The sequence below is a fragment of the Tyto alba genome, unplaced genomic scaffold (genome assembly GCF_018691265.1).
Source record: "Tyto alba isolate M040663 unplaced genomic scaffold, T.alba_DEE_v4.0 Super-Scaffold_2, whole genome shotgun sequence".
NCBI lineage: Eukaryota > Metazoa > Chordata > Aves > Strigiformes > Tytonidae > Tyto > Tyto alba.
In genome coordinates, this window is record NW_024881282.1 from 23,299,991 (window position 1) to 23,323,977 (window position 23,987).

Consider the following 23,987-nt stretch of genomic DNA (forward strand, 5'->3'; position numbering starts at 1 on the left):
TGTTTTCCCAGGCCCTGTTAGTCTCTGTCTTACCCACAGATGTCTCCTTTCTCCTTAAAAGCAACGTGAATCAGATCATCTGGGACAGAGCTCCATGCAAAGTAGTTTGGCAGAGGCACACTCACATTTTGGGTGTTGACCATCAGCAAGATGTGTAACAATACATCGGTGACAACGCTCAGACAAGCGGTATTGCGTGGACAGGAACGTAAGGCTAGCAAACTTTATCCAGGGTCATCAAATCCAGTCTCTTCCTTTTGCCAACAACCAAATCCTATAACCTCTTCCCTAGATGTTCAAATTTCAGCTCAAAAGTCATTATCTTCTCCTCTGTTCCTACCAGTGGATTGTTTCAAAACCACTTGTGATTGACAGATTTAGGTATGTCCAAGTTTACACACTTTTATTCTTATGTAAATACATTTTTTGACCTTGAAGTACTTCTCTCTCTCCTACTGTACTCCTCTCTCATGTATTTATTGAAAGGTGTCATTTTTCAACTTTACTTTTATGTTCTTAGGCAGAGGAAAATGTGTGCTTATATGGCACCCCTCCAGTGGTATAGGCTATATATTCCCTGGGTCAAAACTGATATCCCCGAAACATGGGTGATTGGAACTGTGTGCAGTTCCAGGTGAGATCTCTCTGGGGCTTTCCATAAGGCATTTAAACTGTCTTCTTCTTTCTTTCCTACTGCCTAAGGCTGTATTTGCTTTATTCAGAACAGTACCATAGACATAGTTCTTAGTCATCCTACGATTGAATAAGCAACGCTCTTTTTTTGCTCTTATTTCCAGCTGATGAATCTCCATCTTCTACTTGAAATTCCTGTTATTTGTCCCTGTGATTGTGACCTTGGACTTCCCAGTATTTTATGTTTCTTCTCGTGACCACTGTGATAGCCTTAAATATCATCCAGCTTGAGAGGCACAGCGTTTTGCCTCTCCCCTTGATGGACAGTGCATCCCCACACCTCATTAGCACTCTCCTAATTTTTGACCAGTCACAAGTGAACATAATTTGCCCTGAGGACTGATCTTTGAACAGCTCCACTAACTGTCTCTGCTCAGCCTAGTAGTTCCAAGCACTGGAACAGGCTGCCCAGGGAAGTGGTTGAGTCACCATCCCTGGAGATATTTAAAAGATGTGTAGATGCGGTGCTTAGGGACAGGGGTTAGTGGTGGACTTGGCAGTGTTAGGTTAACCGTTGGACTCGATGATCTTAAGGGTCTTTTCCAACCAAAATGATTCTATGATTTACTGCAACTCTTCACCATCTTCCCCCAAATGGCTCCTCCCTGCTTAACACTTCTTGGGGGACTCCCCAGCTTTCCCAGCCTAATGAGCAACGTTGTGGTTGGCACCATATCCAAAGTCACTTGGTGCCCAACTGGTGGGAGTTACATATTGCCCACATCTCAAAGTATCAACTCTTTGGTATACAAAGGCAGCAGTCTGCACTGGCACGGATCTATCTGCTTTTGATGCTTTCTTGTGCTTGACACCTTTCTTTTTTAACGTATTATTCCATTCAGTATTTGATCCAATTGCCACACACCACTGGAATCAGGCAGTTGACTCTAACATTTTAAAATTAAAAAAAAAAATGATGATTTAAAAACTTGGTCTGAATCTCTGGTTTAAAGTTCCCGTTCTCATAGAATTTGGGTACAGGTGTTGTCCTCTCCCATGACATGCCTGCTTTGCTAAACTTTTTGCTCCTGTTTCAGTTACAATAATTTCCATTTCTATATCCTTGATCCCATAAACACTGATGCCTTCAAGTGTGTGTTCAAAGTTGTCCACGTAGTAACCTGCGCCCAATTTGGGCCATGCACCCACCACAGAGACCCCTCTGAGTTATCCATTCTTCATCCTCCTGTTTTGTGCATTTGACTGAGGAACTGCTCTTTAAAATAGTTTCCATTTTCCTTTTACTTTCTCAGCTTGTATCTTTTCTCACCTTAATGCTACACACCTTGACCCGTAAGATGAGGCTTAGTTTAGGATGAATGAGTTTGGGCTCACTTTTGCCAAAAGGATCTAAGCTGACCAAAGATCCCAGCAGCTCCCTCCCCCGTCATGTCCTTATCCCTTATGAGTGCTATGTCCCACATAAAATCAGCTTCTGGGGGGCCAATTCACCCTTGTCAGAAGGACAACACATGGCTTCTGCTTAGTTTAAGTTCCACTTAAATATTTTATCTTCCAATTTAGTGCTGAAGTGGTACCAAAGTGGTGCATAGACCTTGCTAGCCAATCTGTAGTTTAGATTTATCACCACAGAAAAACAGCAAATCTACCATTATTAGCAGAGTGACTGAAGATGGGTGCTTCACTTTAAAAGCATTACAAAGGAGTCATGACAGGTTTTTATTTTCCTTGCCTGATAGTCAGACATGTTGATCTAAATACTGTAGTTCTAATGGCCAGCTCAGAGAAATGGCTGTGGTGATTTGTCTACAAGTGGGAATATTATTATTGTTGTTGTTAATGTTTTGGGTTTTTGTTTTGATTTGCTTTATTTTTCCTGTGGCAGTTAAAATGTTTCCAGTCAGTATTTAGACTGTAAAAGATCCAAATCACAGACTTCAGGTTGTGTGGCAAAAAGGAAGTTCCTACCATGAGGATGAAATGATTTCACCATACACAGAAGTCTCTTTTTACCTCCACTCTGTAACAGTTCCAACAGCCAACCAAATTAATTTTCACATGATGTAAAGAAAAATGAAATCTCAAACACACATGTTAAAATACATGCATGTTAAGTGAAATGTTTAATTTGGTTTGGGGTTTGGGTTTTGGTTTTGGTTTGGTTTGTGTTTGTTTTTTTTTTTTTTTTAATTACTTGTCCATGATATTCTGAAACTTTATTTAAAGTTCTGGCAAGGCTGAGGAAGAGCAAGAATAAGAAACTGACACAAACCGTGAAGTTAGCTGGGCATTTAAATGTGATTTAACACAAAGATTTGCAGGAGATTCTTGTTGGATCCTACTATTTTCCAAATCATTTAATGCATCACCAGTTACAGTAGAAAATACAATTAAACAGAAATGCCTATCCAGAGAGGCGCAGGTCTGAGCATTACATCTTTCCTACCAGAAGGCAGAGCTGTTCAGCACTAAGGGCAATGTCATTTTTCTGTATGTTTGGTAGTGATTTGGCTTTCAGGAAAAAATGCTTTTCGGATTTAAACAGTGTAGGCATTTGCAGCACAGATACCACCTTGGGTGTAAGTCGTTGAACTATTTTGCCTCTTTCCAGCATTATCTTTAATGTAAGTTGTTAGAGGAAAATACCTCACGGCAGAGGCAACAGCCCAGGAGAGGTGAGGCTGCTGCAGCTCCATGTCCTGGGTTCAACCACAAAAATGTATTCCCGGTGGTCACACACATACAGGACGGACATAATACCACGTATGTGTGTATATGTACGTTAGGTTTAGGGGTAGAGTTCGATTATGTGGTGTATATACATATATATATATATGGCCAGAAAAATACCCCAACCCCTGAAGATTGCAAACGTCTCCAGGTACACTGCAGAGATCTGTGCTTCTGCAATCACAAGGAGTCGCGGAGGGCAGCGATCTTCCTCGGGATTTAAATAAACGCCTTCGGGAAAAGTCCTTGGTGAGAGCTGAGAGGGACCGGGGAGGCTGGGGGACACCCGGGGGCGGGGGGACACCCCTCACTCGGGGTAAGCAGGCGGCTGGGAGCGGGTCCCCGTCCCGCCGCGCCGGCCGGCAGCGGGGGGCTCGCCGCGGGGATGCGCCGGCAGAGCCGCGCAGGGCCGCGCAGAGCCGCGCAGGGCCGCGCAGAGCCGCGCAGGGCCGCGCAGGGCCGGGCAGAGCCGCGCAGAGCCGCGCAGAGCCGCGCAGAGCCGCGCAGGGCCGCGCAGAGCCCGCAGGGCCGCGCAGAGCCGCGCAAGGCTGCGAAGAGCCGCGCAGAGCCGCGCAGAGCCGCGCAAGGCTGCGAAGAGCCGCGCAGAGCCGCGCAGAGCAGCGCAGAGCCGCGCAGAGCCGCGCAGGGCCGCGCAGGGCGCGCAGAGCCCGCGAGCAACGCAGAGCCGCGCAGGGCCGCGCAGAGCAGCGCAGCAGCGCAGAGCCGCGCAGAGCCGCGCAGAGCCGCAGAGCCGCGCAGGGCCGCGCAGAGCCCGCAGAGCAACGCAGAGCCGCGCAGGGCCGCGCAGGGCCGCGCAGAGCCGCGCAGAGCCGCGCAGGGCCGCGCAGAGCCGCGCAGAGCCGCGCAGGGCCGCGCAGAGCCGCGCAGAGCAGCGCAGGGCCGCGCAGAGCCGCGCAGGGCCGCGCAGAGCCGCAGACCCCGCACGGCAGCCGGGGAGGGCTCCGGCGGGGCAGAGCCGCCGTCCCGGGGCCCCGCGGCCCCGCTGCCCGTCCCACGCCCCGGGGGCAATTCGGGAGCGGGGCGGGCGAGCAGCCGAGCCGGCAGCGAGCCCAGAGGCGTTCGCGTTATAAAAGGCACCGTCCGAGCGGCTGCGGAGGACGGGGACTGCAGGGAGCACCGGCTGTGGATGCGACACGAAGGTGGGATCGGCCAGAGCCGCCTCCCGCGGAGACCCCCAGCTCGCTCACGGATTTGGGGGCTTTCGCTGCCAAGTTTCTAAACCTCGCCCCGAGGCTTTCCGGCGATGGGGCGGCGGGACGTGCCCCGTTCTGGGGGGCGAGCTTTTGCCAGCCGCAGCGACCGGCCCCCCTTTTTCGGGTGAGGCCCGAGCATCGGTGCGCAGGGAGCGGGCAGCCCTCCGAGGGGGGGCGGGGGGGGGGACGGACGGACGGACGGGACGGACGGACGGACGGACACACCGGTGACTGCTCTGCCTCAGCCGCCGGCGAGCCGCCCTCCCTTCCCCGCTCCCGGCTCCGCGCCCCCCCCGGCCCCGGGCATCCCCCGGGAGGCACCGGGTAGCCGAGGGGACCGTGCCCGGCCCCGGCGTGCGTGGACGCTCCATCCTTTTTTTGTAGTGGCATCAGCGCCCGGGGCTCACCCTCCGGCTCCGGGCGAGGCTGGCGGCACTCCGGGTCCGGCTGGTCGCGGTCCCGTCAGGATGGGCAAATGCTGCTCCAAGTGTCTTTCCCGCGCTCGGTGCGAGGACGAGACGGTACTTTTGCCTCTTTTTTTTTTTTTTTATCCTTAGGGAAGGGGCAGGAAGGCGGCCGTTACCGTGCTCGAGCCTGTGCTGCTGCTTCTAGCTGGCGTCGGTGGCGTGTGTGCATCCCGGGGTGGCGGAGAGGGGAGCGATGCTCGTCTTATTTCCAGTGTGCTGGACTCTCCTTCGCCAGGGACAAGCCTAACTGTCGCTTTCACATGCACTGCAGTGCCTTACATAATTTTATCCTGCAGTCTAAATGTAAGGGTTGGATTTGCGTGAAACAAGGAGGGACCACTGGCACCTTCGGTGGTAACAGACGGCTTGATTTCTTGCTACGCTTTTCATACATTTTTAATAACCATGTGGTGCACACGTTATAAAGGAAACTTGCACAGAGTTTTAAAGTTTGAAGAGAGAGTATTCAACCTCTAGCTGCCCTAAGGTTTTACCTCTCTGATGATCCTCCTTCCCGGCAGAGGACGGATCCTCCAGTCTAGAAGTGAAACAAGGCAAAAACTACATGTTTCCTTATGTCAGGGTGAATCTAAATCAAGCAAATCCTCAGGCACCAAAATGGGTCAGTGCAGAGGTAAGTAACATAGCTACAGGTAACAGGACAATATCATGTGCAAGAGAAGTTGTGGGACTTTTCTAACACCCAACTTTTCATGCTATTCTTCTGGAAATTTGCCTGGACTTTAAGTATGTACAGAAGAGGGAGAGAATGAATATATGCATTTAATTTTCTTAACAGAAAATAGCTTGGCAGAAACACACGCTTGTGCAGTATTTTGTTAGAGTTTGGCTTTTTGAAATATTCATATACTCTGTCTAATGAAAAGCTAATAGTGTCTCCCATTTACCTAATGATATGTTCAAATATAGCTTGAGATATGCTGCTAACCAGGCTAAGAAAAAGTGTATGGCTCAATATAAAACATGTTAAAGTACAGTCACTGGGGAATATCTAGGTGCTTGTAAACTTTAGCCTAAAGAGTATTGTGAGGGAGGATTGTCTGATAACCAGCATGATTGAAACAGCAGTGTTCAAACACCTCTTTTTTGAAGGAAGACTGTAGATCATTTTGAACATCAGCTGCAGCAGTGGGATGCAGTTATTGCTTCTACAAGTCTTATCTGAAATATTTATTGGTGCAAGAGAATTCCCAATGTATATGCTTCTCTTTCGAATGATAATATAAGGCTTTGCCCCAGGGAACTCTGAATAAAACACAACAGTGACTAAGCATCATTTGCAGGTCAGTCTTTTTTTTTTTTTTTTTTTTTTTTTTTTTAATAAGTTGAAAGCATTGGGTACAGAAAAGCTATTCTGAAGGTTCAATTTTAATAACAAGTGCCACAGAACATCTGTGCGCAGTGCATACTTTTAGGAGGTATCACAGAGAACTGGGAAGTGTTCGTGGAGATACCATACATATATCTGAACCTCAGAATATAAACAAGAATATAAGTTGGCAGGGAGGAGAGGCATGTTGATGTGGGGAGGTAACTCCAGGCTCCTGAGTTTAGTTCCTAGCTGCAGTTGACTTCCTATGTGGCTATGGGCAATTTTCTGATGTTTCTTGCCTGACCTGACCCATTTGTGCAGTGGATCTACTATTACTTACCTATTCTTAAAAAGTACCTGGAGGTTTCATTAAGTAGCATTTCTAATGAATTAGTGCCTCTCAGGTAGTTTGTAGTTCTCAGAGCAGAGATACTCCAAAGCAAACCTCAGCACTGCCTCCCCATTCCAGTTATTCCTGGTCCCAAATAAAATCCTGACCTGTCTCCCTGACAGCGTCTGCTCAAGGATTCCTGTCTGTCTGAAGCCCCATGCAACTAAAGCAGAGCCTTTCATAGAACTATAGAATAGCTTGGGCTGGAAGTGACCTTTAAAGGCCATCTAGTCCAACCCCCCTGCAATGAGCAGGGATATCTTCAACTAGATCAGGTTGCTCAGAGCCCCGTCCAGCCTCTCCCCCAGGCCTTCATCACTACTTCCCTTCTTAATCTATTTGGACACCAGCATCTTGCCCATCCTCAGGCCTGTATCATGACATTTTTTACCAAGCTATTTTTCCAGGTCCTCACACACAGTCATACCTAAATCCTGCAGATTTTTTCTGCCAAGTGTTGGCCACTGTTATTTAATTGGACAAATTCCTCCTTCCGTCTTACCTGTCTGCCTACCTGGTTGACTATCTGTCCGTTTTTCTGGAGCTGCTTGGATGTTGCACCAATATAAGTTATACCTTGGTCTATCCTCAGGAAGTTTTGAGTTGAATGGGGAATACATAAGTGCCATTTTCAACGACTGAAAATTTTCAGTTGCTGAAATGCAGTTCAGCATTGAGCCTTTCACGGGAGAAATATTGGGAGGTGTCTATGCTAAAAAGCTGATAACAGGAAAAAGTGTTGCTACTGTGTCTTCTATTCAACAGAGCAGTAGTTTAAGCAAGCAGCAAACATATCATTCCACCTGTTCTATTCTAATTTTGTTTCTGTCTGAGGAGATGGGACATATTCCTGACATGAGACTTAACCATTGTGTTGTAGAGTACAGGTATGAGGAAGAAGGATTCCTTCATCTGCATCATGAGTGTAGTTTCATTTTATGAAAATTACTTCAGTATCAGAGTCATTTCTTGGGATGCAGCCAATGGAAGATCTTTCTCATCTGTTTTCCAAGCAATAATTAAATCCATCATTCATTAAAAGTACCTGAAATCTAAATGCAACATTTCAATTTGTACAAAACTCACTGTTTTGGTTTCACACGGCCAGAAAAAAATAATGCCAAATCACATCGAAGCAATTTTTTTCTCCCTTGCCGTTTAACTGCCACACTGAAATGTTGAATATTTGAACGATCTCCTTACAGTGTCTCTGAACTTTTCACCCACTGGAAACAGCTGTATCACTAGTATGATTGCTGAGCCTTTTTAAACCTAAGTTGGATTTGGCCCTTAGCCACTGTCCCCCAACAGCCCAACTCCAGCCAGTGGCCTAGTAAAGGACACCTACAAAGTGCCTTTAACATGCTGAGCCTGTTAGATACAAAACTCTTGGGAGGGCAGCAAAGATTCCTGCTTACCCTGTCTTCTCTTTCAAATACTTTGTTGAGATAGATACTAATGAAGATTGACTAATTCAATGGATTATCCCATTAATTTGTTTTTTACACATTTGTTTTGGCAGATTTTTCCATGCATGCTTGTGAATTTTCTAACTGCTTTGATGTTTTGACGCTGGGCCTATATAAATCTCAGCATTGGACCCGATAGCTTTACATTCTCATGTCAGACCCAGTTTTGCTGTACTGTAATGTTCGGTTTCCTAAGCGTTGGCATTCCCAGTTCCATGACTGCACTGACACTGAAGTGCTACTTATCTGCAGAGCCACATTGATGAAAACAAGGAGGGGCTTTTTCATTTTGTATTAATGTCATGTTTACACTGGTTGCAGGACCACGTGCCGTCCAAACCTATTGTGTTACACTGACAAAGCAGGTTATAGTAACAGAAAATGTCAGGGATTTGTAAGTTCACTGCACATCCACGAGACCATGAGACCGATAAGGTAATTTGCCAAAACTACACCTCGCCTCTCTTGCAGAAGAGGAAGATAAGGACTCATGTGATGTTTCTCTCTAAATGAACCCTCTGAGAAAGAGGGACTGCTTGAGACCTTGCCACTGAGGGCAACCTCCATGCCTGACCTCCCAGGTAACATAAATATGTCAGAAAGCTCTAACCAAAACAAAATACAATGCAAGAAGTGTTGGCAGAGCAGGCAAATGACATCAAAGGCACCTGAGCTGTGCCAACACCAGCTGCTTGAGATGATAACCCCAGAGGCTGCTCTGGAAACCACGGCCCCAGCATGGTGGGAGGCAGCCAGGAGGCCCCTTGTCCTGGTGGGTAGTGTCTATGCTGGAGCTTGAGTCGTGGGATAGCATTTTTAAGCAGGCATCATGGTGAATCTCCACTCTTGAAGAATAAGAGAACCTTCTTACTTGGTGGTAAGAGGGTCTTACCACCAAGTGTCCTCAAGGCTAAGACAAACCTTATCTAAGATAAAATATAAGATAAAAAGGAGTCTGTAAAATTTCTTACGGGGGATCAAATTTTTAACAACTTTTTTTTTTTTCCTAGGATGTAATTTTTTACTTGCTTTTCATTTTCTTCACTTAAGTAGAATAGTAACAATCCCACTGAGTTCTGCTTATCTGTAGGTGTTGGCAACAATTTGTACAGAGCTCCCTTGCTTTAAATAGCTTTTGTTTCATATAGTGGGAGCTGGTAATTCGAGTGGGCGCTTCCCATCTGCAAATCCTGTATCCTGTATATCTGTGTGCACACGCCTTCAGGGGCACCAGTCTTGGCAATCTGTCAAGAACACTTCTTAAAATTACTCCAGTGAGTTAAACAGACAGTATGGGCAGATGCAGTAATATTCTCCAAAAGGGGAAACCTTATCTCTGTAAGACTGCTGGTTTGGGAATCTGTGTGAAGGGCTGCGTTTTTTTAACATACCAGGCTATATTTATCTAGGTATTTTTATTTTTTCATAGCTTTTTTACTAACTAAAAAAAAAAAAAAACACATAAAAACAAAACAAAAACAAAACAAAACAAACAAACAAAAAAAACCCCCAAAAAAACCCAACCCACTTGTTTTTATTCTGAGCCTAATGCAGTCAATCAGTACTGGGGACTCTGCAGTCCTGGCACACAACCCCCTGTGCATTACTCAGCAGTGTATGGAGGTGGCTGTTTGGAGGAGCCCAGCCTTGCGTACCTTGCTTCTTCCCATAACTGAGTAATAAAGATGCCCACATCGCCTGGGGCTCCTCAGGCACCCAAGGCTCTCAAATCAACTCGATTAATCACTCTGTTTACAGCAAAACTTCTGGGAAACTGTGTCCCTTGGATCTGGTAGAAATCATCCCAAAAGGGCAGTGTGTAAAGGATTAATTTAAATTCCAGATTCCAATTTCCTGGTATTGCCAAAAATAAAGATGTTGTTTTATTTCTTTTATCAGGGTTAAGAATTAGATGCAGGAAAAAAAAAAAAAAAAAAAACAGAAACATTAAACTCTGAAATTTTTTTTTTTTTTTTCCCACTTCCATTTTGGTAAGACACAACTAATTTGCTGTCCTATCTGCTACATATACTGCTGCTGAACTAATCCTTTCTGTGCCCTAGATTTTTATTAGCCTTGCTCATTTATTACTGAAATATTTATTTTCTAGGATTCCTTTTAATTCTGTTTGCTACTACACTGCCTTTTCTCTTGAATATGATTTTTCTCTACTGTCCTCTACAGATTCCTGGCCTTTTCTAACCTGGGACGTATTTATAGTAGCCTGATCTAGTTTTTGTGATCATTAGTGATCTTCTCAGCAGGATATGTTCCTTTGTCTTATTCCTAATGTGATTCACGATGCATTGCAATTTAAAGTGTCCTTATGCTTGAACCATTACGCTGAGATTTATTGTACTAAACCATATTCCAAGAGATTTTCCCAAGGCTTTTCTTTGTAAATTTGCACAGTACCCATGAGGTGTTTGCTGTCAAAGTCCTTGCATTTTAGTAATAGCACTTTAGCATTGTTAATCTATATATGTTTTAATTTTCCTTTGGCCAGCTCATCTGTTTTAATTCCTTAAGCATTCAAATTTCATAGAATCACAGAATCATGGAATGGTTTGGTTTGGAAGGGACCTTCAAGATCATATATCTCCACCCCCCTGCCCCGGGCAGGGCCCCCTTCCCCCAGCCCAGGGGGCTCCCAGCCCCGTCCAACCTGGCCTTGAACCCTTCCAGGGAGGGGGCAGCCACAGCTGCTCTGGGCACCCTGGGCCAGCGCCTCACCCCCCGCACAGGGAACAATTTCTGCCTTAGATCTCACCGAAATCCAGCCTCTTTCAGTTTAAATCCATTACCCTCATCACTACATTCCCTGATAAACAGTCCCTCCCCAGATTTCCTGTAGGTCCCCTCTAGGTACTGGAAGGCCACCATAAGGTCTCCCCGGAGTCTTCCCTTCTCCAGGCTGAACAACCCCGACTCTCTCAGCCTGGCCTCATAAGGGAGCTGCTCCAGAGCCTTCCCCAGTCGTCTGGACCCACTTGAGCAGGTCCTTGTCCTCCTTATACTGGGGACCCCAGAGCTGGATGCCGTATTCCAGGTGGGGTCTCACCAGAGCTGAATAGGGGGAAAATCCCCTCCCTCGACCTGCTGGCCACAATTTTCTTGATGCAGCCCAGGACACGTTGGCTTTCTGGCCTCTGAGCACACATTGCTGGCTCACAGGCAGTTTTCCATCCACCAACACCCCCAAGTCCTTCTCCGCAGGGCTGCTTTCAACCTGCTCATGGCCCAGCCTGTATCTGTGCTGGGGTTGCCCCGACCCACATGCAGGACCTTGCACTTGACCTTGTTGAGCTTCATGAGGTTTGCACAGCCCCACCTCTCCAGCCTGTCCGGGTCCCTCTGGATGGCATCCTTTCCTCCAGCATATCTTTCTATTTCTTTTGAGATACGTCGAGGAAAGGAGGTCTTGTTCTTTACAGACAATAAAATACCAGAAATAAATATGAAAATAGACCTGAACATCAGGCCATTAGTGGTGTCTTTATGAGCATGCCCGCCATGCCTCAATGGTGTAAGTACAGTAATCTGCTCCACAGATTTGACTGTGTGAGCATATTACTATGTTTAGAGGTGGATAAATACCAGCATAAATAGATGAGAGTGTTTTAACAGAATTAATAAAACCATCTTGTGCATGCAATCCAACCATAAATGGTAAACAGATTGAACACAAAATGGTAGAAAAATACAAATGTCTTTTTAGACATGTTGGAGTAAGTAGAGTATTCTGCTCTGTCCTGTGCACGTGAATGTGTGTACATGTATTCATAGAGATACAAGGTATCTGTAACCAGTGAGTGCTGTCTCCTGAGCTTGATTTAAAAATTGAATGAGTTCATTATAATGCACAGACCCCACCCCCCACCACCAAAAAGAAATCCAAGGAATCAATCTAATCTGCTTTACTAAATGAACATGTGAAAGTGCTTATGCGGGATAAACCTGGGGACTATACATATTTCTCTCTCTTTTTCCTTAAACAGAATGAAAATGCCCTTGTGAAAATAAAGGAGTTAGGAGTCGAGCTTGCAAAGATCAGGGATGAAGTTGGTAAGTAGTACAAGCAAATAACAACTGTACACAAAAGCAGTTATTCCCTGTGATCCGATCCTGGGGAACCCCCATACACGTGATGAAGTGTCTTCTGAAGCCCAGTGGCAAGGGGGTTTGTGGCTTTGCAGGGAACAGTGATTTTACCTCTTTGTGGGGACAGGTCCATCAGCACACACACTGGGGCTAGTTGTGCATCATGTTTACTAGACAAATTGTCTTTCATAAATCCATAGCTTCTATTTTTAAGCTATGTACCACCACTGGCAAGGAGAAAGCATAACATGATGCCAAGTGGGAACTTGGGACTGTTGTAGCGAGTAGTGACTGAGAATCCAGCGCTTATGTATAATTGCATGTTTTGCCATTCAGCTACAAACTGCAGGATACCAATCTCAGAACTCATTAACACCTCTAAGGTCTCTTCCTGGTTGAAAGACAGCAAAAGCAACGTGTCCCATTCAGTCTGTGTATTCCCTGTGTATCTGCATGCACTGCTTTTCTTGTCTGGTTTCTGATCTAGACAGGTGAGCCAGGGAAGGGGCAAAGACATTGCAACTCTGAAAAGAGAAGATGGGCTTGCACTCTGGCTTTAACCACAGGATGAGCTCTTTTGGGCTTAAATCTCCCCAGAATGGGTGTGGCATTGGGTTCATCTATCCCAGGGCAAATGGAGAGGAGGAAGGGCCTGGAGGCAGCACCAATGGGGCAGGGGAACACCCCGAGTACCTTGTGTTGGAACCACTGGTGACTGGAGCTGTGAACAGGGGGGACCTCTCAGCTTTCCCTGCGTGTGGGAGCCCCGTTGCTGGGTCACACATCAAGCACAGATTGTGCCATGTGGCGGGAGGGTGACTTGGTCCAAGCCCCTGTGAAGTGGGCAGAACTACAGATCCTTCCTGTTCTTCGTCTTCACCTTGCCTATGACAACCCCCTGCAGAAAAGCTGAGCGCAGCCCTTTTCTGGTGCCCAGCAGCTTGTGCTCCCTGCTGTGCCCCTCTGAAATTTTTCGCTGATCATCATTTCATAGAGAGCTTTGCTGCCTGTGCATTCTTTAGGCAGGATATATCTGAAGTTCACCACTGAATACCCACTTCTTATCTGAAAGCCCTTTCCAGCCGGTTGGGTTTGCTCAATTTCCTGTGTGCTTTCGCAAGTGGTGGTGACACAGGAAGGAAAGAGAGTACCGTGCTGGAGATAAAGAGCTCTGCTTCCATTTAAACCATGTTCGTACAGCTGAAGTGAATACAAATCACTGGTGGTTTTGCTGGAGATATAACTGACTGTTCAGGGGTCGCAGGGGAGCATGTTCAGTAACAAGAGATCACTGCACTGCCTGCCCTTGCCATTGCTCTTGTGCATGCAGCAGTAGACACCTCCTTTGCACAAAACTGAGTCCTGATGGAGTACACGGAGACAGTTTCAGTAAGAACCCCAAATACTCCAGAAAAGCAGTCTGAGGTCTCAGCTGAGCTGTACTGCTTCAGAAGGGAGATTAGCCATAGATATGTATGAGCTTTCTTTCCCAGAGAGGGGAAAGATGTTGTGAGATAGTCCTTTCCTCAGTGGTCCTGTAGGCATGTGTGCTGGAGAGGAGCCACCCCAGGCCACCTCCTCTTGAACAAACCACCACCCTGGGACACACTGAGAGTCTGAGCAGAGGCTGTTTAGGAGTGCCAGGGGCATCTGGTGGTCTGGCTGGCTTGTTGGAGGTAATCTTCTCTGTACAACAGCCCTGAGATACAACATGCCTAGGTAGAAGGACTCCCAGTAGGGATGGACAAAAAGACAAACGTGCAGATATTGCACTCCAGCAGAATGAGGAAAACATAATCAGCAGCACAAATCCTGGTAGGTAACCATACATACGGAAGGTGAATGTTTATGTTTTTGAGTGTTAGTTAAAAATTGCTGGACAGTCTGTTTTCCTTTGGAAGAAAAATATAAAATTAATTTCCGTGAAACAACCAGTGTTTTAAATCTGTAGACAAGGTGAAATGGCAAACGCCATCTGAATGAGAGTCAGTGCAGTTCTTTGCTGTCTCTAAAGCAGTGCAAGCTGGAGCTGTGGGTGCTGCTGGAGACACGCAGCCCATCTGCGCTACAGGAGGGCTACTTTGGTCTCACTATCAGATGAATCTGTATGTTGTATTGTACATATTCTGCCAAGATTAATGCAAATAAAGAATGAAACAGTTATTTGTTTGACAACAGCAATCATAGATGATTCTGTGAAGAAATTTAGGGAAAAATCTACAGAGGATGTTATTTTGATTTCAACCAAGTTGTAGTTCTGACTTGTCTCAGTCACTTTGATAAGTAGTCTCTCATTACTTTAAAAATAACCAGTCCAGTTAAACATCATGGGTGTTGTTCAGAAATTCCTGATATCTCATGTGCAAATTCACCGTGTCAGACTCACTGATGCAAATGCCTGGATGAACCAGTAAAACAAGGCTGGACTAGCCAGGGTTAATACAGGCACTGTGTCCAACATTAATTGTTTAGGCAATAGCTGTAATTCAGATTTATGATTTAGGTGCTGAATGTATTTGGTTTTGAGAGCACACAGTCTTTGTTAAAGTCAACAGATTCTGCAGGATTCTGCTATACAAAGCAATGAAACTGCAAGATATAATCCACTGTTGAGAAAATAATACATTTTTAAGGGAATCTCTTTTGGTAAATAAAATCACTGCTGAAGCAACAGCAGTGATGGAGCTTGTATAAAACAGCCTCGGGAGACCTGCACCCTTCTGGAGCCAGGCAAAATATTTAGGTTCAGATAACACTGTCCACCTTTACCCCTAGCACTGCTGTGAAGTGTCATACCTCATCTGAAACCAGCATGCAGTGAAGTAGGAAAGTGCTTCTCCCTTCCCAGTCCTGAGGAGGAATATGGCCTTTATAAATGCTGAGGGACTTGTTATTTTACACAATAAGATTTGCTCATGTATTTTGCTAGAAATATCAAGGCTAGAAACACATAACAAGCAATCGTTCTACACCCAAGACACCCATCTTTATAAACTATATATTAAGCATTTTTCAGCTGCAACAGTGAGACGCCTGGAATAAAGAGATTTTGAACACTGTCTGTTTCCCTTCAAACTAATGGGAATTAAATGTCAGAATTACCTGCTCCTTTGCTGCCAGACAAATGACATGTCAAGTGAGTTGAGAGGACGTATGTAGATGCATAAAAACCTAGATGAATGGGAGATGACCAAATGTCAAGTTTAAAATTCGTATTATCTGTGTTCACGAGAGTTTGAAAGCCAAAACTTGTGTGCCACCTCCTCCTGGATACGCCTCCCAGACAGAGGACCCTTAACCTGAGTGAGTGGCTGTGATTTGTCTGCGAATCTGAGGCCAAGGGTCAGGAGGAACAGCAGAGCCCACGCGGCGAAGAGCCCGTTTCTCACATCAGAAGCAGACGGTCCCCGTGCGAGGCCATATGACACCAGCCCCCCATTTCCCAGGGGAGTTACCCCCCAAATACAAAGTGTCAGGGCTGGGGAAACTCAGCTGTGGCTCGGGCTGGGTTGGTGTGGGAGTATCGGTCCATTAGCGACATCTCCCCTTCCCTCACCTTCCCAGCCTGGACTGAAATTGGTTTTTCTCATCTGTCACGCACTGTAAAAGCCACTCAGTGCTCAGGGAGCAGGGAAGAAACGGCAGCCACTCTCATTTAGCCCAGCACGCTGTTGTCCCGGGAAATGCCATGTTATGTCAAAGTCCTTTCCAGCCCGTGAACAGGAATTTAAATACCTACAGAGAAGTAAAAAGAAAACCAGGATATAACTCTTCGTGATAGCAGCTGATAGCTGATTCAGTCTTTCCTCATCACTTCAGTCCTTGGCCTCATTTGTCTCAGTTTGGGAGACTGTGGAAGAAATTACTCCTTTTCATTAGAGGTGTTTTATATTCAGTATAGGGCAAATTTCCTGGGCAACAGCCTCATTTTCTGCCTCCAATAGCATTTTTGGATGTGTGGGGAACATGCCATGCAGACACTCTTTCTCGGCTTTCCTCTTCCCTCCATTTTGCACCCAAATCTGGGTTTGATTTGCAAGATGTGAATACCTTTGAATTTCAGGTTACAGAAAGCATTTTGGATGGACTTTCTTTTGGTTAGAGCATGTAATTTCACTGCCCAGCCCTCCCTATGTGCTGGGTAATCTCATTAGAGAGGCTGGAGAGAGACGGGGTTCATTACAGCTCCAATTTAAAGCCTGAGTAAGTTTGAATTCTACTGAACCTAGAGCTGCAAGCGTTACCTCTTGTCCTCCAGCTCTGAGATCACTTTGCATGCCGAAGAAAACAAAAAATAAAAAAAAAGCAAGAGAGAGGGTTTAGACCTATAATCCAAACAACCAGGAGACAAGATATTTCATATAAATTGTGCTCTTCCACTCTAGGTATGAGGCAGATGGGAAAGCTTTCTACGCGCCGCTGCTGCAGTGCTAAGCTTAGTGGTTGAGGCTCATTTTCTCTCTTTCTGAAAGGAGTAGAGAGCTTGAAAGAGACACAGAGTCCCCGTTGGTGCTCCAGAAAACATCAGGATCAGAACAGGACCCCAGTAGTGATATCTGTCTGGACATACTGAGCAAGTCTGGATATTGGTGTCCAGTATGCGTGGAAGTAGAGCTCTAAACACTGTGGAAAAATAGCTATATGGGGAAGGGGTCAGTTAGCTTGAGTGCCCAAACTATCTTGTATGGGTGCACCTAACATAAGCTGTGGTCACAGCAGTAGGTAACTTTGACAAATTGTTGCTATTCTGAAAAAAAATTAGCACAGTCAGATACCATAGTAGAAAGGGACATGAAAACATGATTATTGAGCAAATATATGGTCATTAAATAAGTGTTGTTGAAACATTCAGAAGTTGCCTACCCAGGGAGACAGCTGCTTCCAGTTCACCGATTTACAATGCGATACAGGTCTGTGCGTGGCACATGCACTTCGAAAGGCAAAGGAAGGATGAGTGGCTAATACGGATGGTGTATTCGAAAGGTGAACATTTTTCTAAACCAGCTACGGATCTAGATCAGAAAGAAAGCCTGTCAGTACCATTAAAAACACGTCTCTTCTTCTCTAGTGTTATTCTGAATGTTAAGGTCGTGATGATTTTGCTAATTTCTTACCTGTTGGATCTTTTCAAGTGAGCAAACTTGTTCTCTAAATGTAGTCTGGCTGACCTTTTCCAACTTACATCAGGTCTGCAGTATCTGGATTGATTGCAACCATTCTTCAGCAAAGCAAAGGGCCAAGGACACAGCGTTCGTGACACTGCTGTCCTGGGACCTGGGGAACAACATGGGGGTAGAATAAAACGGCGAAATAGACTGACTATCCTTGACCTGATGGAACTGTTGCAGTTGCACCTCCTGAAACTAGTTGCAGACATGGTTGTGAATTCAGAGACATGGTCACTGGTCAGTTCACAAGAGTAAAATTTCACATTTTCTGATTGCCTTCAGTATCAGTCTTTCATATGCACTCTCTGATTCCAGCAGGCACACAAGATAGTGGTTTGAATATAAAAATATTTTAAGCAAGTGTGCATTGATGGATTCAAGAGGTTCTCAGTGGAGCTGGTATGAAAGACAGGTTTATGAGGTGAGCGGCTTCTAACAGCTGGAAAACAGAGATGCATCGCCTTCTCTTGGCCAAGTGGTCAATCACATCCCCTGTATAACATGTGCACAGGATGCACCTTGAGTGCCCAGCCAGCTTCTGGCACATCACTGAAAGTGGGGATTTATCTAAGACTGTGGCTTGAGAGAAGGAGGTAAGAAAAATCTTGTATCCCAGTTGAAAGGCTTTGTGTCAAGTCTCACATACTCTTTCTTATATCCAAGGCAAAGTAAAAGCCCCAAAGCCTCAATCTGTGGATCCAAGACACTGTCCTGGCCAGGAGGGGACATCCAGTCAGCCAGTGGGTCCATGGAGTTCCCTGCTTTTCATTACTACTACTACTACTACTACTACTACTACTACTACTACTGCTACTACTACTGCTACTACTACTATTATTATTGTTGTTGTTGTTGCTGTTATTATTATTATTGTTGTTGTTGTTGCTGTTATTATTATTATTGTTGTTGTTGTTGTTGTTATTATTAATATTATTATTATTACTTTTGCTACTACTACTACTGCTACTACTACTACTACTATTATTATTATACTTAGTCAGATCCCAGTTCTGTACAGGCTTTTGCATACTGTGTCAGTGCTTCTGTTTAAACAAATGCACGTGTGTATGTGTGTGTAAGAGAGCAGGACAGAGAGAGAAGTGACAGCAAGAGCTTGTTGACGGCCGAGATTCATGTGGGCCCCAGAATCAGTGAGAACCACTGTGCTCAGTGCTGTACAAACAGATCTGACGCTACCGTTTGCTCCCAAGATGTTCAGAGCCTGGCTGTATGGTCTTGTCTCCACCAGCCGTCAACACAGCAAGATGGAAGAAACTGCAGAGCGAGAAGGAGGAGCTGGAGAGGCGCTTCGAGGAAGAGGTGAAGCAGCTTCGCAGGCAGCAGCAGGAGGAGCTGCAGGCGCTGGAGCAGCGGCTGCAGGAGGAGTACACCGCCAAGAGGGAGAGCTTGCAGGAGCAACACAGGCTGCAGCTGGAGCAAGTCAAATTGCAGCATCAGGATCAGGTCAGTCTCTGCCTGTTCCCTCTGAAGAGTGAACCATGCCAGTACTGAGAAGGGTCAGGTAATGAAATGCATAGAATGCTCCAACATGAAGACACTGGTAATGAACTGACGACTGGAAAAACACATTCCTGACTATCTTTACTGCTTTTCCTCCCTATTATTCCCTTTGGTATTTCTACTTAGTAGTACATTACATTGTCATATCTTGTCTTTACGTGCTTCCGGATGTTTTACAACACAAATATTAACACTAGCTCTGCTCCCCACACATTCTTGCTCCCCAACCCACCTAGTGGTAGTTAGGTAGTAACTAATACTACCTAACTACCACTAGGTGGGTCAATTAGTAGTCAATTAATATGAAACCAAGGGTTGATCAAGAAGCTGCTCAACACAGGTAAGGCCAGCAGAGCCCATCATTCTTTGTAGTGATACTTAAAGGGAGATAGAGTGGAGTGATAAGGCCCATGCAACACGTAGCCTAAACATCAGGCAGGTGATGCGCTCTGGGTTCCCTGATTGCTGCTTCACCATTCAGCCTAACCTCTTAGATTTTACATCCCAAGTGTTTCTCCTTGCTTTGCATTTTGTATGTAGGTAGGAATACTTCCACATGCAGCTACTTTAGTCTTATTTTTAACAGCTGGACCAAACAAACACTGTAACTCACTTATGGTTACCTCTCACATGGTGGCAGAAAATCCTGCTCTGGATTATGGCAATAATGCCTTTACCTGTCCTTTTCTCATTTTGCAGTGAGTAGCAGATACAGTTCTGATTTTTCCAGCTGCAACTCTTACCCGTTGTCCAGCACCACAGCTCCCAAGGGCTTTTCTCACAAGAGTATCTGCCACACTCAGGTGCACTCTGCAATCTGTGCCTTTGGGCTTCGACACGCCGCAGCCCCTGCTGCCATGGGAATGCCACCCAGGCATCTGATGCAGAACAGGGGCCAATTATCTGTGAAACATGAGCCCAGCCAACAGACCCCCTGTTTGCCAGCAGCATTTTCTCCAACCTGGAGGTTTTGCCAATGCCCAGGTTAGCTGGAGTTGGTGGAGATTGAATTTTTCACTCTCTGAGGCAATGTAAACTGATTGCAACAGTGCAGTGCAGACGTGGTCTGTGAGATGGGTGGATGCGACCGAAGGTCGAGGAGAAGGTTTTATATCTGCATGTTCTGTATCTCAGGGTATCTCCAGCGTGCACTTCGAGGCTGCTGCCTGAAGCAGGAGCCTGTGGCTGAGGCTGAGGCTGCTCGTGCCCGGGGAGCGGGCTGACAGCAGACTGCAGTGGGGTGCAGAGCGCAGGGATGTCGCACGCGGTTCCCAGGGACAATGACAGCACTAGCCGTGGTCTCAGGAGCAAACCAGCCCCATCAGCAGAGACTGTGCCTGAGCTAATTTAGGCTGTTTAAGAGGTAAAGGCTGATGCAGCACTGTGCAGCCATAGCTGAAGCACCTCCAGGAGCCAGGGAAAGGGGCTGGCCCGCACTGAGCTTATGGGAGAGGAGAGGAGAGGGAGCACCAACACAGCACACCAGACACCACTGTCTTTAAGGTCAACTATCTGTAAAAAGAAAAATGACATCATTTACTGCCTGTACTTGGCGTACCATAAAACACTCCTGAGATGAGAGTGCAAATACAAACCGAGATAATGACAATTTTATGTCACTCGTGTCACAGCTGCCCGGTGTTAGATTTATTGTGTAACACCAGTGATACGCCGGGGCTGGGCACAGCGTGGTCCTCACTGGCATGTGGGTCAGACAGCTGTGCCAGACAGACACACAGAGTTCCAGCCTGTGTCCCGGAGTGTCTGATGCCCTGGGTACCACTGTGCAATTTGGTCTGATTCTTTGGTGGGGGGATTGAAGTGCTCTTGCTAGATTTTACCTATTTGAATTGCTGTGACTGCTAGTCATTACTGATTTGCAGGCTGGTAACTCGGCACACAAAGGCTTTATGTAACTGGGCTGTTTTGTCTCACACAAACTACCTTCTTCTGTTAGTTCACTGATTTTCAAAGGTGCATTAGAAGGTGCTGTCAAATAGGTTTTTGTGTTCTAAACCAGATTTTTCAAAATGATTAGAAGCTGTGCTGAGCCATGCCTTTTGGTTCTCATTTCAGTTTATGCAAGATGGTTTTCCTCCAATGCCCCTCAAATTTTCTGCTTTGCTTTCTGAGGGGGGGTGGTGTTCCCAAAAGCCTTGGCTTTTTTTTTTTCCTTCCACTGTGTCAGTGTGTCAGTTTGCCTAGAAGCTGCAAGCCTTGCCTCTCCTGGACCACCAGGATTTAACATCTGTGAAGGAATTTGTTCCACCAGTTAATTTTTTTTTGCTGGGGTACTTTATCTCTGCTACTTTTTGAAGTGCTTCTTCAAGCTTCCAGGACCACAAGAACAGATGGTGGGTTTTTTCCCCTCAAGTTGATCAGTGCAAGAAAGGGTGATGTAGGTCACCATAGGACTTGACTAGAATTATGCTTTTTTTTCTCATGTTCTCATCTATTGTGATTCTATTCATCACCACACAGAAGCAATGGAAACATATCTTTCTCTCTGAGGGGCAAATAGTTCTTTCTCCTCCAGCCCTCTTATTTTCTCCAGAGCACTTTGTTCCCTGAGTTACTGAAGATAAGAGAAACATTTCTCTCCACTGCTTTAAAAGTGCTGTGCTGACCCTAGTATCAGATACTAGTAAGGATACCCTGATACTGGGCTGTTCATCTCTTTTCCCAGGTAGCAAGTGATAGGATGAGAGGAAACAGCTTCAAGTTGTGTTAGGGGAGGATTGGATATTAGGAAAGATTTATTCTCCGAAAGGGTTGTCAGACATTGCAACATGCTGCCCAGGGAAGTGGTTAGGTCACCATCCCTGGAGGTGTTTAAAAGATGTGTAGATGTGGTGCTTAGGGACATGGTTTAGTGGTGGACTTGCCAGTGCTGGGTTAACAGTTCGTCTCGATGATCTTAAGGGTCTTTTCCAACCTAAATGATTCTATGATTCTATGATCTCAGAGTTTAAGCGCATCTCTTCAATCCATGGTTCTGTTAGCAATTCCTACCCTGCTGAACACCCATTCTGTGTTGAGAGCTCTTGGATCAGAGGAGGCTTACAGGCTAGGTCGGAAAGCTGATCACCAGCAATGTTTCTTGGCCAAGGAAAAGAACTTTGTTAGTCTAGGAACCAAGGTGCATGAGGAGTAAGGATCCTTAACAGCTGCTGAGCTGGTGCTGATCCAGGCCAGTGTTAGGACACCTAACCCATGAGCTAAAGAGCTCTTATGCTGGACTTGAGAAAAGCCTTGTCCTTGAGCTGTCCAGCTGCATGGGGGAATTTGAGCTCACATTCATGAAGGCAATAACGATAGCAAATCCTTTTAATCATGGATCTGCATGTATTTCTGTATCCACACATCTAGCTTGGCAGTTAGTCATCCTGCTTTCATGGTTTCTGGTCACGACTTAGTTTTCCACATTGTCTTGCTGTAGTCACTGTTTAGTCTAGTATCAGATAGCTGTTGTTTCTTCAGATGCACAGTTGTTTGGGTTCGGAGGCTCAGCTGTCTCTGAGGAGGTGAGACAGCTCTTTCAGCATAGCAGAGCATGAGAGTCAAACTCCTCACAAACCAGTCATGTGAGCCGATGCATCCCAGTATTTCTCATATTTCCTTGCACCTGAGGGCAAAATTGCAAACTAAAGGTTGCAAACCTGGCTTGCCAGTGCTTCTTGCTTGAGCTGCTCAGCTCCAGCTGTTTGGTCCATGGACTTAGCGAACTTCTCCCACTGGAGCCTCCTCTTGATTTTACTTTATTGGGTCTCAAAAATCTCACCTGAGCTCCTTTTTATAGCCAGAAATAACCATCATATGGGTTAAGTGAGTTGATCAAGCCTATAGAGTAAGTTAATGACAAAGTTGGAATTAGCATCCAAGAGATCTGCTTCCCAGTGCCAAGTAGACTATCTGCTATGAAAAACTGCAGAGAGGAGGTCATGCTGGAAGATTAAAAAGAGCTATTTATGATGTGGATATGAAGCACGCAGAAGACAGAAAAATCCCTGCAGACCATTTGGAGCATATTTAATTGGCTTTATAGATAAATAACCTGCCAAGGATGGTGGCAGCGAAAGGAGACCCCTTCATCTTCTGAAGGTGTTGGAGTTGAGCATAATCATTCCTATAGGGTGCTGCTCAGCTGAGAAGCAATTAGAGTATGAATAAAGACTTATGCAAGGGTGAGGTAAGGAACATGGCAATGCTCATGAGGTTTCAGGCCACAGATATCTTATACAAGGACATCATGTTCTGGGAAAAGTCAAGGGACAGCCCCTATCCCATTAATAGCCCATTGAGTCATCAAGCCCCACTTTCCCTGCTCTTTCATGCAATAGGCTGAGTCCCCACTGTTTTGCAAACAGTTCTTCACTACTGAGTTGTTTCCCACGTTATTATGAAAATAAATTTGGATAATTTTAAATTCCCTGTTAAATGCCTATCTTTCATTCTAATAACATGCTTTTTCCAATACAGTTGGCAATTTTTCTTCTGATGCGTAATCTAACACATATGTTTGACAGTTAAATGCAGTGGAATAACATTTATTCCAGTCAAGACATGCTCAGCTGCAGTAACTTTCTACTGTTATTTAACATAATAGAGAGCAAAAAAGCTGTTTAAAGTCAAGTCTCTTTGCAATGAACAGCTGAACATTGCCAGATATCACAGATAATGTGTTAAATGTAGGGACTAAGATCACAGTAAAGCAAATTGATGAATTGCATTTGGAAACTGTTCTGGACCACTGACTTAACCTAGATCACCGCTTCTTACTGTATTTTCCTTAATGATGCATACCAAAACACCATCATTAGGGATCTCACTTTGCCTTTAGCCGAGTCTAGTAGCAAACAATGTGCTGAAGGGTGTCCAAAGCCATCGAGTGCACGGGGACACAGGCTGCCCACAGCCCCGTCCCGACTGCATCATCCCC

At 45.6% G+C, this 23,987-nt stretch overlaps 1 protein-coding gene across 8 annotated transcripts in view; it reads left to right on the forward strand.

Moving 5' to 3' along the window:
• The window catches only part of MTUS2 (microtubule associated scaffold protein 2), a 322,948-nt gene that overhangs the window by 279,311 nt on the left and 19,650 nt on the right, over positions 1 to 23,987 (forward strand). For all 8 annotated transcript variants that reach the window (XM_032982805.2, XM_032982803.2, XM_032982802.2 and 5 more), the window contains 2 exons: positions 12,257 to 12,323; positions 18,777 to 18,991. In XM_032982805.2, coding sequence (XP_032838696.2) covers positions 12,257 to 12,323; positions 18,777 to 18,991 — 282 coding nt within the window. The remainder of the gene's footprint in view (positions 1 to 12,256; positions 12,324 to 18,776; positions 18,992 to 23,987) is intronic.